Below are 16,038 nucleotides of genomic sequence, written 5' to 3' on the forward strand. Positions count from 1 at the left end.
AGATCTAGAGTTGCATAACTAACATTTAGAAGGTCCATAATCATGAGGCTTGAGGAGGAGGATTGAGAAGAATGTCACCACTTAATCTGAGAACCCTTAATGTTGAACAAAAGTAGAAACTCTGGGGCAACTCCAAAGGTTGATTAGGATGAGTATTTATGGAGAGATCAAGCTCTTTCACACTATGCCGAAAGGTGGCGTGGATCCATGTGTCAACATGGAGTGGAAGACAATTTTTGTGCCAACGGATGTGCAACTCGTGTATAGGCGCGGGATTGGGAACTGTATTGCGAAGAATAAAGATCCTTGACACAATTTCCGTGAAACTAGAAGTATGATCTGATGTTGTAGAAGTTTTATTCTGGTCCAAGTGAAGAATGGTGACAAGAGTCCAGAGAGGCCTCCACCTGCTGGACAAAACGCTTGTTGCAACAGAGTCTCGTATTGGGAGATAGGAGAGGATGCCGGTAAGGAGACAGTCCGGTAGACTGCTTATTATGTCGTCTTCGTCTTTGTCTTCGTCTCTTTCAATTCTCTGTTTCTTCTGAACCTTCATGCTTCCCACCATGGCTTCAATTTGCCGTGTGTGTTTTTTCTTTGTGAAAATTTGAGGGAGTATGAAGGGTTTCGACCGTGGCCGAGGTTTATATTTGTTGAAATTTTTGTTATAAAATTTTAGTTAAAGTAGAATTTCAAGCTCTTGAAACATATATCTAATAGAGTTTTACTTAAACTAAACCATTTTAGCACTTAATAAGATAATTACACGTTGAAGAGAAATAATAAATATATAAGATATTAATTTTAAATTGGTGATGAAAAACGCACTCTAAATATTTTATGTTGGTGGGATGGATTATGATTCCTTGTTTCAGTTTTGGGATAAGTTAGGATTGAGGAACCAATGAACATTGTCAATCTGATAAATTAGAAAGATGCAGTAGAATCTATAATACTATAATAGCATCTGGATTGTCAGAACAAGCTTTGCTTATTGATTCTTCTGTGCTAAATAATAAAATCCCATGTAAGGATTCACATTCTCATTCTGAACCAAATGAAGATGTCAATATGCATGATCATCAAATACTGGATATACGTTTCACTTTTATCCAGCTGCTAGAGAATGAGGATTGTTGGGTCAGGCAGAGGTTTGCTTTGGATGTTCAGATGAGTTTAACTTTGGAGAGATATGGAAGATGCTCTCATGCTGGGAAGTTTCCAAACCAAGTGGAGAAAGTGATAGCATTGTGTTTTGACCATCTTCTATCTTTGGTCACTGGATTGAGTACTTTGATTATCTAGAGCAGTGGGTACCAAATGCAGCTAGTTATGTGGTACCCAAAGGAGACCTTTTGAGACAAATCTTTGACAAGGAAATTCGATAATTTTTATTGCAATTTTCTCAAATTTAAATCAAAGGGAATTGTCTTCGATAATTTTTTTTTTTTCTTCTGTCAAATGTTTTAAAGGATTAGCTGTTGCTGCTGCTTTGAGATACGTCCAGAAATTCTTGAGTTCTTTGTCATAATTCTACATATAATTTCAAATATATAAATAAATAAATTGAAAAAAATGGCATTTTGTTTTAGAATAGGCGCAAATCTTTTAGTTTCACAATGAGATATTTTTGGTTACTTGAGCACTTGTGGCTTCTCAATTGTAAAGTACTGAGTTATTTCAGCTGATTCACATCTTCAATACCAAATTTATTTAGCAATTTGATGGTTCTGGTTTATGAATCTGTTTTGCAAATTGGAACATACTCGACACTGAAAATTAAAATAATTTATTCTGGATCAATCGGAGTGGCAAGTACAAGCAATTCCTTAGAATTAATGTAAGACATCAAATTAAGGACAAAAAAATACACACTAAATTGCTGCCATGACAACCATAAAATCAAAAGTAGAAAATCTAACTGAAACTATTATCAATATCCTTTGAACTGTCATCAGTGCTTTTCATGTCATTCACTTTCTTCTTCTCTACATTCTTTGTCTTGTGTTCCTCCTTTACCTTGTGTTTTTTCTTCCCTAACATTTTCCAGAGCTTGAATCAGGCTTTCCAAGCTAGCGTCAGTGTCACCTACCTCAGTCTTCGGCATCAAATTTTCAGCCACATCTGCAGGAGACATGTTCACCTCTTCCAACAAGTGATTGATCTTTTCAAAAAGTGGGTGTGAATCAATGTCCAGATAGTTCTTAGCCAACACCTTGAAAGCTTCAAATTTGCAATAGGATAACTCAATGTGCTTGTCCATCCTTCCTCTTCGAATGAGAGCTGGATCGAGTTTTTCAATATGGTTAGTGGTGAATACAATGATCTTTTCTTCTCCACAAGCTGAGGCAAGCCCATCGATGAAGTTCAAGATCCCAGATAGTGTAACCTTGCTTTCACCACCTTTTCCCTCTTCCCTCTTTTTCTTTTTCCTTGATCCAGTTAATTCCAAGGAACAATCAATATCCTCAATGACAATGATAGATCTGTTAGTTGTCTCACTTAACATCATTCTCAACTCTGTGTTATCCTTAATGGCCGTCAATTCAATATTATAGATATCATAATCCAAAAAATTAGCCATGGCAGCAATCATGGTGGACTTTCCTGTTCCGGGAGGACCATAGAGGAGATATCCGCGCCTCCAAGCCTTACCAATCTTTGCATAATACTCTTTTCTATTAGTGAAATTAATGAGATCATTGATAATCTCCTCCTTCTTCTTTGGATCCATTGCAAGAGTTTGGAAGGTCCCTGGGTGCTCGAAAACTATATCAGTCCATTCACAGTAAGAATTATTTGAGAACAACTTCTTTTGCTTTCTTTTGGACTTGATTTCCCTGCCTTGTGAAATTACATAGTGCAGATATTTCTCAGTAATGATTTTATGGTACTTCCTATTGTAGGTAAGCTTATAATACCTTATTAACCCATTTGAGAATGGACCCTGAGATGGTGAGCCTGATTCAGATACATTCATTCCTGAATACCACTTGACCATTATTCCATTATACTTATCCCAGACCACCGCGTTTTTATCCATGGAAAGCTGAGCAGACTTAGTCCTCTTGTTGAATTTAGCTTTGAAAGTCCTGGTTTTGTTGGTAAATATAGTACTGAGGTAAGTATCTACGGCGGTGTAGGCTTCATTGCGCTTGAGACAGTCACGACCATTGAAATTCTCATAGAATTTGATTGAAATTTCTGGTTTAAAGTAGGCCATAGCTTTGTTCCAGAAGGAATCTACTAAGGGACGAGGTAGAAACTGTTTGAAGGAACCCCATATGAAGAATAGGCTGGCTAGATGTGAGAAGAACCCTGAAACTCCAGAAGAAGCAGCCCCGTACATGGCCATCCTTGATCTTCTTAATTTTCTCTTTGCTCTCTTCTGAACTACTTAATTATGTGTTTGTGTTTGTACCTAGGCATGGTCTTTATATACAAGAAGAGTGAGGGAGGTTTGAATTGTGAGTCCTAGTCCTATGTTGTTTTGGAAACCAACTCCTGGCTAGGTTTCCTCTTTGTTGTCGGATTTCGCTGTGTTTGCTTGTGTCCATTAGATTAGAGGCCTTGCTCATCTATGTCGGTGTGATACATCATCTATGGCTTTGTCTTAAAATTTATGTTGGTGTTAATTGGTGTAATCGATTTATGTTTTGCCTCACTAGTGGCATATTATGGAAAATGAAATAGTGTGTCACATTACATGATTAAATAATTGAAGGGTGCTAGATGCATTAAATAATGGGAAAGTATATGTTAATTTAGGAAGATGCAGGGGTTGGGGATTGCAGTGAATTCTAATGCGTTTTCTTGTGTGTTTTTAACTTCTAAAGTGTTCCGTGGCCTTAAGAAATATTGTAAAAGGTAGCCAGCATGTTCACGGGTATTTGTTGAGATTGGGTTTTGGTGGTTACAATAATAAGGTTGTGGAAGAGATGAAACGAAGTTGTTCGATGAATTGAGTGATGGAGACGTTATATCGTGGAATTCTATGATAAGTTGGTAAGCATCGAACAGTCTTTGCAAGAATTGACATAGGTTTGAGAATTGACATAGATTTGGTGGCAATAGTGAATATTCTTGAGGCTTGTACAAGTATTGGTACAGTCTTTTTTGTTCAGCAGAACACTTCATGCTTATGCTATACTTTGCTGGACATGTATTCAAAACGTGGTGATTAGAATGCTGCAATTCAAGTGTGTTTTGTTTTTAACCTTATAGATATCAAACGTCTTCAATCCGGGAGAAAATTGAAGAAATTTTTTGGGAGGAAAACCGAACCGTGGAGATTGATTTCACTTTAATTTTCCATGAGTGGAAACATACATATTTGTTCATAATAACGTGCTTCTACAAATCTATATTTCTATATTAATAGGCAAAACTCAGAGAAATTCTAATTAGGTTCTAAATTGGAGTCTAATTTTGCGCCAAGTGCCTTATCTAAAATTTTTAATTTGTGTGCCAAAGTAAATGATGTATTAACCCCTGATCTGCAAGCCAAGAAGACCACAATAATAACCTAACCAAGAACATCTCACCTGCACACTTCTATGAGTAGACTCTTAAGCTCCTTTTCTCTCTAATGCTTCCTTTATTCTTTATATTTTTAGTCAATTCCCCTTTTATTTTATAGGCAAAGGTTCTATATTTTCTTTCATATTTTTTTACCAAGGTTTGGCTCCATCCACAGACGATGTTGGGAGAAGATGTCCATGACTGCCAAGGTTAGTAGTTTTTAACATTGATTTACAGTGACGTTAAAATTTAAAGATATCCAAGTGAATTCTTTCTCAATCATCTTGTTGCACGCACAAAATGTATTCAAGATGAGCAAATAAGTCCATATCATTACAAGTTCATTGATCATGCTTCTAGACCAAGAGGTTAATTAAGCCATAGTGCTATACCTAAAGATTATTAAAAAATCGGGCCATATACCTTATTTAAAGGTCGGTTTCAATTTCTTGACATCGTAGATTGGAACTTTCTGAGAGGGGTATTGCAGACATGCATAATATGCATAAAATCAGGCCATTTACTCAATATTACATTAGTGGCTGATAAACACAAAATTTGGTTGTTTTTAATCTAGAACTCTGAATTTTATGAGTTTTGATAAGAATTATCTGCTGGAGCTTAATATTTTATGCATCAATAGCAGACAATTGTTTTCTTAAATCGCTAGATGATTTTTCTTTACGTTTTAAATGACCACAAATTCTATTTTGAGTTTTTTGTCAAACGTGGTAGAACAACTAAAACTCTAAAAGAGATTGCCAATGGTGGTTATATAACACCAGATGCCGAGAGGAGGAAGTTTGGAACTACTGTTTTTGTTGGTGTCAATTTGCCTTTGACTGATTTCCAAGCCTCCATCGCATTGTATTAAAAAATTATGTCCTCTCTTATGTTATTTTCAGTCTATTCTATTTAATTACTTAAGTTAACTTACCAAGAATTTTATTTTGTAGAATTTATCTTTTATACCTAATTTATTTGTAAACCTAGCTTGAGGACCTTGAACTAATTAATGTTAGTGGATTGACAGAAACTTTAGTATTAGGACTAATACAACTTTTACATTTTTAAGTGTCAGGTTAATATTTTTAGGCAAAATTGAGTGTCTACAAGCATTAACAGGGTAGAGTACTTAATATTCCAAAATTTTCTTATTTTGTTTTTGGATTTGAGTAACTCTCCAATGATTTTAACTTATTCAATGGGCAAATAGGTTCATGTGCTGTTATAGACGTGGAGGCGTACTGGAACATAGGCCCAAAAATGGATCAACGCCCACTCCTGGAAGTTCATGGATTAAGTGGTAAACCTTTTGTCACATCAAAATCATAAGCTTAGTTAATCAAATTCATATAATATGTAAAAGATTTTAACACTAGGGTTTGTAGACTTTGTTATCTTTTTTGCTTGAATGTACATTTTAAAATTACTCTTTCCCTATTTAAGTATTATCACTTCTAAGTTGTAACACTATTATCTACATCCATAATGCAAGATAATTCTTCAATCTCAAAGCTATCTTTGGTTGAACTTATTTCTTCATTCCATTTGTGTATGAATCAAATTTCAATTCAATTAAAATAGTAAAGTACAGTGCTGAAACTGCAGTAGCACTATAGCACTCTAGGCACTAAAGCTTCGAACAAAAAGCCTTAGCTTACAATCAATAACAACCATTTCTCAAGAAGGAAAAGATAAGAAAAGAAAAGAAAAGAAAAGGAAAGGAGACAGTAGACACCACAAAAAATAACACTTTGAGTTTATATCCTCGAATTTAGAAGGCATGCCACTGTCAGTGTCAAATTGTCAATTTGGGTTTGTATAAGCTGTGAGTGATTGATCATTGAGGACTCAAGAGTTAGAAAATTATATTTTACCTTGTTTTACTTTTCCTTATATTTGAGCTTGATCAAAATTCTTGAAGACATGGAGGTTAAAGTAAGCAAAATATTAGCAACAATAGTATTATAATTAATAAAAATCAATATTTTTTTTCAAGAAGAATAACAATAACAATAAATTATAATTTACATAATCTTACAAAATATTTGTAAAATTCTTGAATTTTATTATTGTTTTTGTTGTTCAATGTTTCCGGGCGTAAGCACAGATTACAAACTAGTTTATATTAATTCAAACTACCAAAAAAAAAAATTTATATAATTTCTAATTCTATAAAAATAAATATAATCCGTTCTCCTCTACAAACTATTAACCATCTACTTCAAAATTTAGCCAAAACACATTTGCTCCATAAGCATAGTGACATGAAGCTATTGAAACAGCCTTAGCAAAAAATAAAAAATACTAATTGGGGTAGATCTTTTGAGACCTCACACCTCACATCATACCATTGAGAAAATATCCCTTGCATAACAGACATAGGAAGTCTACCATTTAACGAACCAATGAGTGAATTCCATATAGGAGGTAGATAGGACCAACTTTGACAAAAGAATATAAAATTGAATTACAAGATATTCACTCATTAGTTTGTTACATAGTTGCTTTGGAATGCCTATTACAAAAGATAATTTCCTCATACCATCCCCTGCCATGAATTTTAAAAGAGCCGAGAGTCTCTCTAATCCATTTCAAATCAACACACTGAAGCTCACCGAAGTTCACCAATTTTTGTGCATAATTTTTTTGGACTATTATAGTCCATTGTACGATAAATTTACCACCTTAAAAGGGGCAGCAGCACAACTTTTTGTAATGCAATCCTATTGGTATTGTGTCATTATTGTAAGCTCGTAGTTGGTTAGTCTGAATACATTTAATTTTTATATTTTCACACCCTCATCTGCTAACCATTAGAGAGCCTTTCACATGTAGGTTTCCAACTGGTGAAAAGAATAATCTACTAGAGAGATGGGAGATAAACAGCTGAATCGAAAAACTAGTAAATAAAATGACCGTCGGTTAAAAGTACAATTATGGACAGCATAGATTGTCATCCGATCTAACCAAAAAGGTCTGCTTTAACTGGAGAATGTTTGTCTCATTGCCATGAACCATAAAGAGAAATGGGGGAAAATTGAAAACCACGCCAGAAAGAGCTTAACTGTCTCCCTCATTACCATCATCATCATCTTGTTCATCATCTTCACCATTTTCCTGCAGAGGCAATGTTCTGATGTCAGAAACCATGAATAATAATAATCATATAAACAAAAACAAGTTTGAGCAGTGTGATTGAAAAAAAACTGCATGTGGTTGACACAATGCGATTAGTGTTTTTTTTTTTTTTTTGGCTAAACAATGTGATTAGTGTTTCTTTATAACAGATTATGGCAAAAGGAACACAGAATTAATAACCAATCAAGGCAGGACCACTTTGTGTACCCACCCATGTTGAGTAAACATTGGATACAAGACCCCACCTGCAAGAACCATGTATCGAGTAATCCCACTGGAGACTTCATGGGGGTCCCATGAGGCCAACCAATTGAGCGATGCTGTGTGGGCAACTGAGACTAAATTATGGGAAAAAGATGTGTATATTACTGCACAAGCTTAGGATCAAACGCCAGTGGTGGAGCCTTGATGCATACTCCATCATCAAGGCACTCTTCTATGTGGAAGAGCAGCAGTTAGACAGTGGATAACCTTTTACTTCATTGCTCAGCTGTGAGAGAGAGATTGTGGTCTTTAGCTTTCTCCTTTGTTTGGAATTTTATTGGGTGATGTCTAGTACGAAACATGCTTTCTAGTTAGAATAGTAGATTTGGTGAGTTTGATGGCAGTAGGGACTGCAAATGAGTCCTGTTGAGACTCGCAAATACTATTTGGTGTGAGACAAAATCTAAACCTTGATGTGTTTAAGCAACTGTTGCATCAATTTTTTATTATTATTATTATATATATATATTTTTTTTTATCTACTCTCTGTATGCTTTCATATCTGGACTTTTATGATGGACATATTTTCCTGTGTGCAGGTATAAATCTTTCTAAATAAGATTCGTTACTAACTGAAAAAAAAAGTCCTATAGGAGGACCTGAAAGCTATTATTACCATCCCAAAATGTGTGTGTGTGTGGGGTGCAACTGTGCAAGTGAGAGAACAGAAATCCCTACAAGAACATATCACGCTAACCGCACAACATACATCTGTTTATGTGTAGTCATTAAAGGAAATACTACTGGGTAATACCTCTTCATCACCTTCATCACCATCAGAATCCTCTTCATCGGCCTCCTGAAACAGTGGGAAAAAAAAATTTCTGTGTGACAAAGTCAAGAACAAAAGGAAGACAATAATAGAGGAACTTTTTTGTTCAGTTACTAATATTATTCAGATAAAAAGGAAAACTTTTCAGAAAATGACAAGGAGCATATATGATAATAAGCTGTTACATTGTTAAAATACTTCAGGGGATTGGGCCATAAATCCTCCTTTATTATCTCTGCAACCTGAGAATTCATGGGGAAAATCAAGTAATTTAGTACGAGAGAAAACAGAAAATGAAAGTGATTTCTGATGCCTTTAATTTCAATTCTTCAGTACTACTGTAAGTGAACCTTTTTAAAAATAATTAATAAAAAGAAAAAAAAACATAGCATAATACTTCACATGATCATCATTAATTAAATTTGACATCGGGCACCATAAATAGGAACTTGAGAAAAAAAAAAGTTGCAAGAACCTGATAATTAAAATGACAGATTTTACCTCATCATAAAGCTCTGTAAACTCTTTTTGTTCAGTTTCAGTAAACCAACTAAAGAAGCTGCATTCACAATAATATTGACGAGTGAGTCTGATGCAGGGAAGGTGATGTGCTATGATATGATTTAGAATCAGATGGAAAGTGATTTTCTTAGAACACATTGATAGGTAATTAGGCACCTCTGCAAAGAATACAAAATTCTCAAATAAAAGCTCTCAAGGCTTATTTTTAATCACATACAAAAATTGATCTACAAAGTGCTTACATTCTGCTACTTATACTAGTTGTTTGGCATTGGAAGCCTCTAGATGGATGACAAGTGTCTAAATCCTATTGGCCAATGCTTAAGCAATTATCTAACTAACTAACTAATTAGTTATGCGGGGAAGGTGATGGGCTGTGATATGATTTAGAATTAGATGTAAAGTGATTCACTTAGAACTCATTGATAGGTGGTTAGGCACCTCTGCAAAGAACACAAAGTTCTGAAAAAAAAGCTCTCAAGCTTATTTTTAATCGCATACAAAAACTGATCTACAAATTGCTTACATTCTACTACTTATACTAGTTGTTTGGCATTGGCAGCCTCTAGATGGCTGACAAGTGTCTAAATCCTATTGGCCAATGCTTAAACAATTATCTAACTAACTAACTAATTAGTTACAAGAGGATTAGTATATAACTACTTGAAATGCCCTGCATCAGAGTCAAAGTGCATGCATACAGAGATGAAACATTAAACCAGAATGAAATGGAAAATAGTCTCTTATATTTAACATGGGAATATGAAGCAAACTAAAAATGGGGTCAAGAACATCCTTATTCAACAGCCAAAAGCATTATCAATCTTAGGCATGTTAGAATCGAGATTTTCATCAAAACTTTGGCCTTTGGTTGACCAAAAATAAATAAATTAGGAGTAAGATTTCAACATTATGAACCCTTTAAACAAATTAGATCATCTTACCCATAGGTTTGCTTTGATTCTATCATAAAAGAAATATCGTCTACTATATGGCAATTATGCATGACAATATTTCATTTCCTTTTTAGTTTACAATAAGTAAATGATTTGAAAAAGAGAAAGGCAGGTTCTGGTGGTTTAGGTATAGGTTGGCATTTGCTACCTTTCTTAAATGGGCACAAATCAATTAGATTGAGCGTGAAGCCATTAACACCCTCATGAACCCAACCCCAACATGTTTTAACCTAATTCAACCCCCTACCCTGGTGTCATGCCCTTGAGCAGACATGGGCAGGTCCAATGTCCTTACCATATGTTCATACTCTATACATGGATGCTCTAAAAAATTATCAAACCCATTATATGACTTCTCAATGTAGTTATGGTTCTACTTGCTGCCTACAGATACAAACATGCTATATTTAGAATGAAAAGATTATTTAGATAAACCACCTCGCATCAGTACGGGGCCGTTTGTTTCCTTTTTCCTCGTGATTTACTCCATTAGAAGCACCCTTCACAAGTTAGAACCCATTATCAAATGTAGGCAAGAAGAGAAAGAAAAGTGGGGGAGGGGGAATAAAATAAAATTCCAACAGGTATAAAGGTTGTAACTTGTAACCATTGGTCTATTACCGTGTCCTCCTTCCACTTGATGGTTGTACCGGTGATCTTAGTCGTTCCCTCCCCAAAAAATATGAAGGTTTTCGTCAGCTTTGGGTCTTCAAAATATGGATTCTCATTGAAATTCTGAAAATTAGAATTTAGAAAATACATACATAAATTAGTGAATTCCAATAAGACACTATTAGACTATATAAGCATATTATATTGAACAAAAAAAATATCAGCATAAGATTATATAACAAGCATGAAATCAGAAGAATAGAAAACATCATATGCACACGATCAGCTAAGCAAGAATGGATGAAGCGGCTTACAAACGTAATAGAGTACCCTGACTTCACATCTTTAAAATCCTCCACATCTAGAGAGTCTAAGTACTTGAAGATCTACGCCATAAGTAAAAGAAAGGAAATTTGTGAAATTGCACAAGAATTTATTTCAACTGTTAAAAGAATTGAATGTTAGTCTCCAGTTATTAAACAAACAACACTATGGATTTGGTAAGCTATAAATAAAAGGAAAATTGTACAAATTTCTATTCTAAATAATTTGCTAATGTCAGAATGAAAATTCTGGTTAACTAAGAAATCATGCGCCAAACCTTCTGGTCTTCCTCGTTCAGAAGATCACAAAGTGCAGGGTGGCTCAGGAACTGCATAGAGCAATAATGCACAGGTCATATAGAAGTAAATTTATTAAGGATTCACACGCATTGTTACGCATTTTTTAACTGACAATACATTTTTACATTATTTTTTTTAGTAATGAACACACATTGTTACATATAGAAAAGGATGAAACTTTATTAAGTCAATTAGAAATAAAAGGTTTTTTCGAGGATAAATCAGTCACTAACAGCAGTTAACCAGAAGTCAGGAATGGTTTTGATAATCTCATTCCGTGTGTTGTAGACTGGCCTGCGTATCTCATTATATATCTGCTCAATTTCCAACACCTTGTCACCAGCTTCTTCATTGACCTGTAAGGTGCCAATGCAATTACTGAACTACATCAAAACCATAATCCATTAAAAACCTCCCCATAATAATCAACTACTCGAGTTTTCGCATTAGTTTGAGAACTGCATCAGACATATAAATCAAAGTAAAAAGGGAACTATTGCAACTTCATAATAAACTGTATTGCCCCACTAGTTTTTTATACATAGCTTTTTATTTTTCTTGTACAAATATACTGATTTGAACACCAGCATTGCACGAAAATGCAGTTACTATCACTAATCATGGTATAAACTTTAATAGAACAGAATATAACCAAATTTATAAACTTTTTTTTTGATAAGTAATATCTATAAACTACCATGGCAATAGCTCACAGTTTTCCTCCACACATGAATATGGATTTGTAACATCAGTACTACCACTAAGTAAAAAGAAATGATGTAATTCAATTCCATGAGAATGAAAACACATATCAGAATTATATTAATTGCAGAATTTACAAACAAACTTATTACATTACAATATTTAACATCCTGGCCTCATGTTCCAGAACTGAGTAAATAGTTTGTTCAAGTTCCCAAACACATATGACCCAAGATTCAAAATCGCTAATTTATTCAAGTCACATTAGCTTTTTTCTCAACAGAACAATGCTAAAGATTCATCTTTTACCAATACTATAGCACAAGAAAAAAGAGCACAAATTATCATAAAACAGTATCTCCACGAAATAACAAGCTAAAACACTGGGTAATAGCCATTGCATTAAAACAGCCCCTCTCTACATCTCAATTTAAAACAAACCCAACAAACAAATATCCACATTAACACCTCGAAATCTATAATGATGGTCACCATGACCACAACAATGATACAAGTCACTGCCCAATTAACAAAAACAAAAACCCATTTTCTACATAAAATCAACCAAAGAAATAGCTACATTAACACCATGGAAATCAACAAGTATGGTCACCAAGACCACAACAATGACATACAACGATACATACAACTGGGTAATAGTCATTGCAATCAACAAAAACAAACCCACTTTCTACACCCCAATTCAAACTCAACCCAACAAACAAATAGCAACATTAACACCATGGAAATCAGCAATGGTGGTCATCATGACCACAACGACATAAACACATACACATGCATAAAAGTTGTTGAAAAAATAGAACCTTTTCGAGCTCATCTTGAACCTCTTGCAACTTCTCGATATATTGAACAAGCTGACTGTCAATGTGAACAGAATCCTCCCCTTCAGCCCTCTCCACCACCTTAGATTTCTTTCCCTTCTCTGCAACCATTTTTTCTTTTTTCTTTTTCTACAACCCTAGTTTTCAAAGAGGCAAAAGGAAAATACCAAAAAACATAAAATCCTAAATTTTCTTGGGAAAGTTCATGTTTTAGAGACACCCCAGAAACAGAAAATAGGCTTTGAGGTGGTTTCAATTTTCAAAGACACTATGGTTTGGTACTATTTATATATACGAGGGAAGTTAAAGGCCTTACTAAGGTAGTACTACTAGTCTAGTTTATTTTTCTCTTTTGTTTTGTGTGGGGGCCTCAGTTAAAAGTGACCAACTTCTAGGATTTTATTTATTTATTTTGGTTGGATTTATTAAAAAAAGAAATAATGTTAAACCAATTACAAATTTTACTACAATATTTTTACAAACAGACTTGTCATAGTATCACATTAGCTATTAAAAAACTAAATTCCCACATCAATTTTTTCAGTTCATTGTTTGCAGCTTTAAGGGGGGAAAAACCTCCAATTCGCATACTGTGCCTCTCTCAATTCTCACATTTGATGACTTGAACTTGAGATGGAATAAACTTAATGGACTTTGATGGGCTTTGAGCTGGATAGCTTGAACTTGATGAATTTTGATGGGCTCAAACTTGGTGGACTTTGAGCATGATAGACTTGAACTTGTTGGACTTGGATGCACTTGAGCTTTATAGACTTGAGCTTGATGGACTTTGAAGTTTGAACTTGACGAACTTGAGATTGATGGACTTAAGATAGATGAGCTTGAGTTTGATGGACTTGAGCTTAGGCTTGAGGTTGCTGAGTTTAAGATTGATGGGCTTGAGTTTGATGGACTTGATCTTGATAGTTTTAACTTAAATGAACTTGAGATTGATGAGCTTGATGGGTTCTAGCTTCGACTCTGAGATTTGATTTTTTGCAGTGAGATTTGAGTTTGATGGCCTCCTCTCCCATCACCTCTACTGGCGACTTAATCGACATTAATATGAACTTATAAGAGCATTCACATTGTTATTGGATAAAGCTCTTTTAGCACCCCCCAAACAACAACAAAAAAGCATGCTACATGGTTTAGTCTATGGTGACATATGCTAATGCCATCTATTGGATAACAACTATCAACACGGTCAAGCAACCCATTTTTTTAAGGACTTTGTTAACAGGTGCCAGTCAGCACCTGTTAATGAACCAGCTGTGATTCATTTATGATCTATCACAAATCCCACTTGCATAGGAAATTGGCAAAGTTTAACTTTTCAGCTGTGATTTTACAAAATGATTTGACTTTTTCCATGTAAACTGACACATATTTAATGCATATTAAGTTTTTTTCAAATCCCTAAAAAAAACGTGAATAGTTTATTTTAAATTTTATCACATTAACGGATGCTGTACAGCACCTATTAACAGCACCCTTTTTTTAATAATCCCAAAGCCACTGGTTGGGTGGCTCTCTAGTAGGTTTATAAGTGCTTCATGAAGTTTTGCTTTTATTTTGAGTTTTCATCTCTCTCGGCCATTTTAAGGGACTCATCTTGTAATAATCTAGCATGTAAATGAAAGTTCCTGATTTAGCACAAATTGACAATTTTTTTTTTTTATAAGAATCTTGTAACATTATTAAGACGAAAATAAATTCAATAAATCATGAGCAATAATTGACTCAATTAGCGATGGATTTTCTTCTATTCATGTTACAAAATTATCACTATTGACTATATCTTTGGCATGCTTTGCCAATATATATCCTAAATCTTAAGAGATACATCGGTCAAGATATTTGAGATAATCATGGGTGGTGTACATAACCCCAAAATAGTATTAGATACAATCTTGGAGTCACATTCAAAGATCACTTCCCTTATGCCCACATCCCAAGCAAACGAAACCCCAACCTCTGTAACTTTTGCTTCGATTTCCAAAGGTCCCAGTGGCTAGTGAATTTGTTTGCTTAAAGCTGCTATTACCTCTCCTTCATAGTCTCAGATCACAACACCCACCCCAGCTTGGCAAGATTGACTAAAAACCGCCCCATCCACATTCACCTTGTAGCTAGGTGCAATCGGAGTTGCCCAGAATTCTTGCATGTCTTCCTTTGACTGGGAAATAAAGTGGTTTGCTATTTGAAATTCATCCAGCAACACTTGAGCTTTTTGCACTACCAAATTTGCAGATTGTCGTGGCTCCCATGTCGAGCTGCATTTCAATTATGCCACACACTCCATGCAATTATAAATAGCATCTCTAAAAAGTCATTCCCCACATGCTAGATAAAAATGAGATACCAAACCAGATCAACAAATTCATTGTACCTAACTCCTTGTGCTTTGAAGATAATGCTAGGCTGGACCCATACTTCAGGAGCTACCTCACACTCCCAAAAAATGTGGCCACTGGTTTCTTTACCCAAGCCACATGCTTCACACATATAATCATCAATAACTTGCCTATGACACAAGTTCACCTTCATGGGAATAATATTTCGGCACACCTGCCAGGCAAAGGACTTAATTTTATTTAGAACATTTAAGCTCCAAAGTTTCCTCCAAAATGCTTTGTGATCCTCACCATTCGAAAGTTCCCTCCATGTGTGTCACCATAGAATCAACCACTGTAATCTTGTATGCACTACAAACTGTAAAGTTTTCCTTTGAGGTGAAAGCCCATACCAACTTGTCCCGTGGCATGCAAACACTCAAAGGGATGCTCAAGATGGACTAAACATAGGCCGAAAGAAAAACTTGTCTCACTAGTTCATCACGCCATCCACCAGTCACTAAGTCAATGAGTAGGCTAACCGAGTACTAATCTGGTAAGGTATTTGGTCTAGTAAGCACACTGAATGTGCCCGGCCCATTAAGCCATTTATCTGCCCAAATATCAATTGAAGCTCCATTACACACTTGCCATTTACACCCTTTCCGAATAATATTATGTGCCGCCAAAATGCTCCTCCATGTATAGGATGAATGAGACCCCAGTTTTGCCCCAAGAAAATCG

General features: G+C 35.1%; 2 protein-coding genes and 1 pseudogene across 2 annotated transcripts; all 3 read right to left on the reverse strand.

Annotated features, from left to right (window-relative positions):
* Positions 1–40: 40 nt before the first annotated feature.
* Positions 41–568, reverse strand: LOC126703782 (F-box/FBD/LRR-repeat protein At4g26340-like). The gene has a single exon (XM_050402856.1). It carries the CDS (start codon positions 566–568, stop codon positions 41–43), a length of 528 nt encoding a protein of 175 aa, XP_050258813.1.
* A 1,232-nt stretch (positions 569–1,800) lies between these two features.
* Positions 1,801–3,640, reverse strand: LOC126715146 (AAA-ATPase At3g28580-like; annotated as a pseudogene).
* Positions 3,641–7,414: 3,774 nt separating this feature from the next.
* LOC126715147 (NAP1-related protein 2-like) lies at positions 7,415–13,263 on the reverse strand. Its single transcript, XM_050415599.1, has 10 exons — positions 12,941–13,263; positions 11,648–11,770; positions 11,393–11,443; positions 11,106–11,177; positions 10,801–10,914; positions 10,618–10,679; positions 9,203–9,260; positions 8,887–8,943; positions 8,684–8,728; positions 7,415–7,644 (listed from the first exon to the last, which is right to left on the reverse strand). Exons 1-10 carry the CDS (start codon positions 13,067–13,069, stop codon positions 7,588–7,590), a joined length of 768 nt encoding a protein of 255 aa, XP_050271556.1. The 5' UTR covers positions 13,070–13,263; the 3' UTR covers positions 7,415–7,587.
* Positions 13,264–16,038: the final 2,775 nt, after the last annotated feature.

Source organism: Quercus robur, chromosome 2, assembly GCF_932294415.1.
Source record: "Quercus robur chromosome 2, dhQueRobu3.1, whole genome shotgun sequence".
Taxonomy (NCBI): Eukaryota; Viridiplantae; Streptophyta; class Magnoliopsida; order Fagales; family Fagaceae; genus Quercus; species Quercus robur.

What these genes read in the sequence shown, in the direction of transcription:
- LOC126703782 (XM_050402856.1), bottom strand. Translation starts at nt 568, where the DNA reads ATGGTGGGAAGCATGAAGGTTCAGAAGAAACAGAGAATTGAAAGAGAC.
- LOC126715147 (XM_050415599.1), bottom strand. Translation starts at nt 13,069, where the DNA reads ATGGTTGCAGAGAAGGGAAAGAAATCTAAGGTGGTGGAGAGGGCTGAA. An exon ending in TTCAAGATGAGCTCGAAAAG is followed by an intron (nt 11,771 to 12,940) that starts GTTCTATTTTTT and finishes GGCACCTTACAG; the next exon opens with GTCAATGAAGAAGCTGGTGA. An exon ending in CCCTGAAGTATTTTAACAAT is followed by an intron (nt 8,729 to 8,886) that starts GTAACAGCTTAT and finishes CCACTGTTTCAG; the next exon opens with GAGGCCGATGAAGAGGATTC.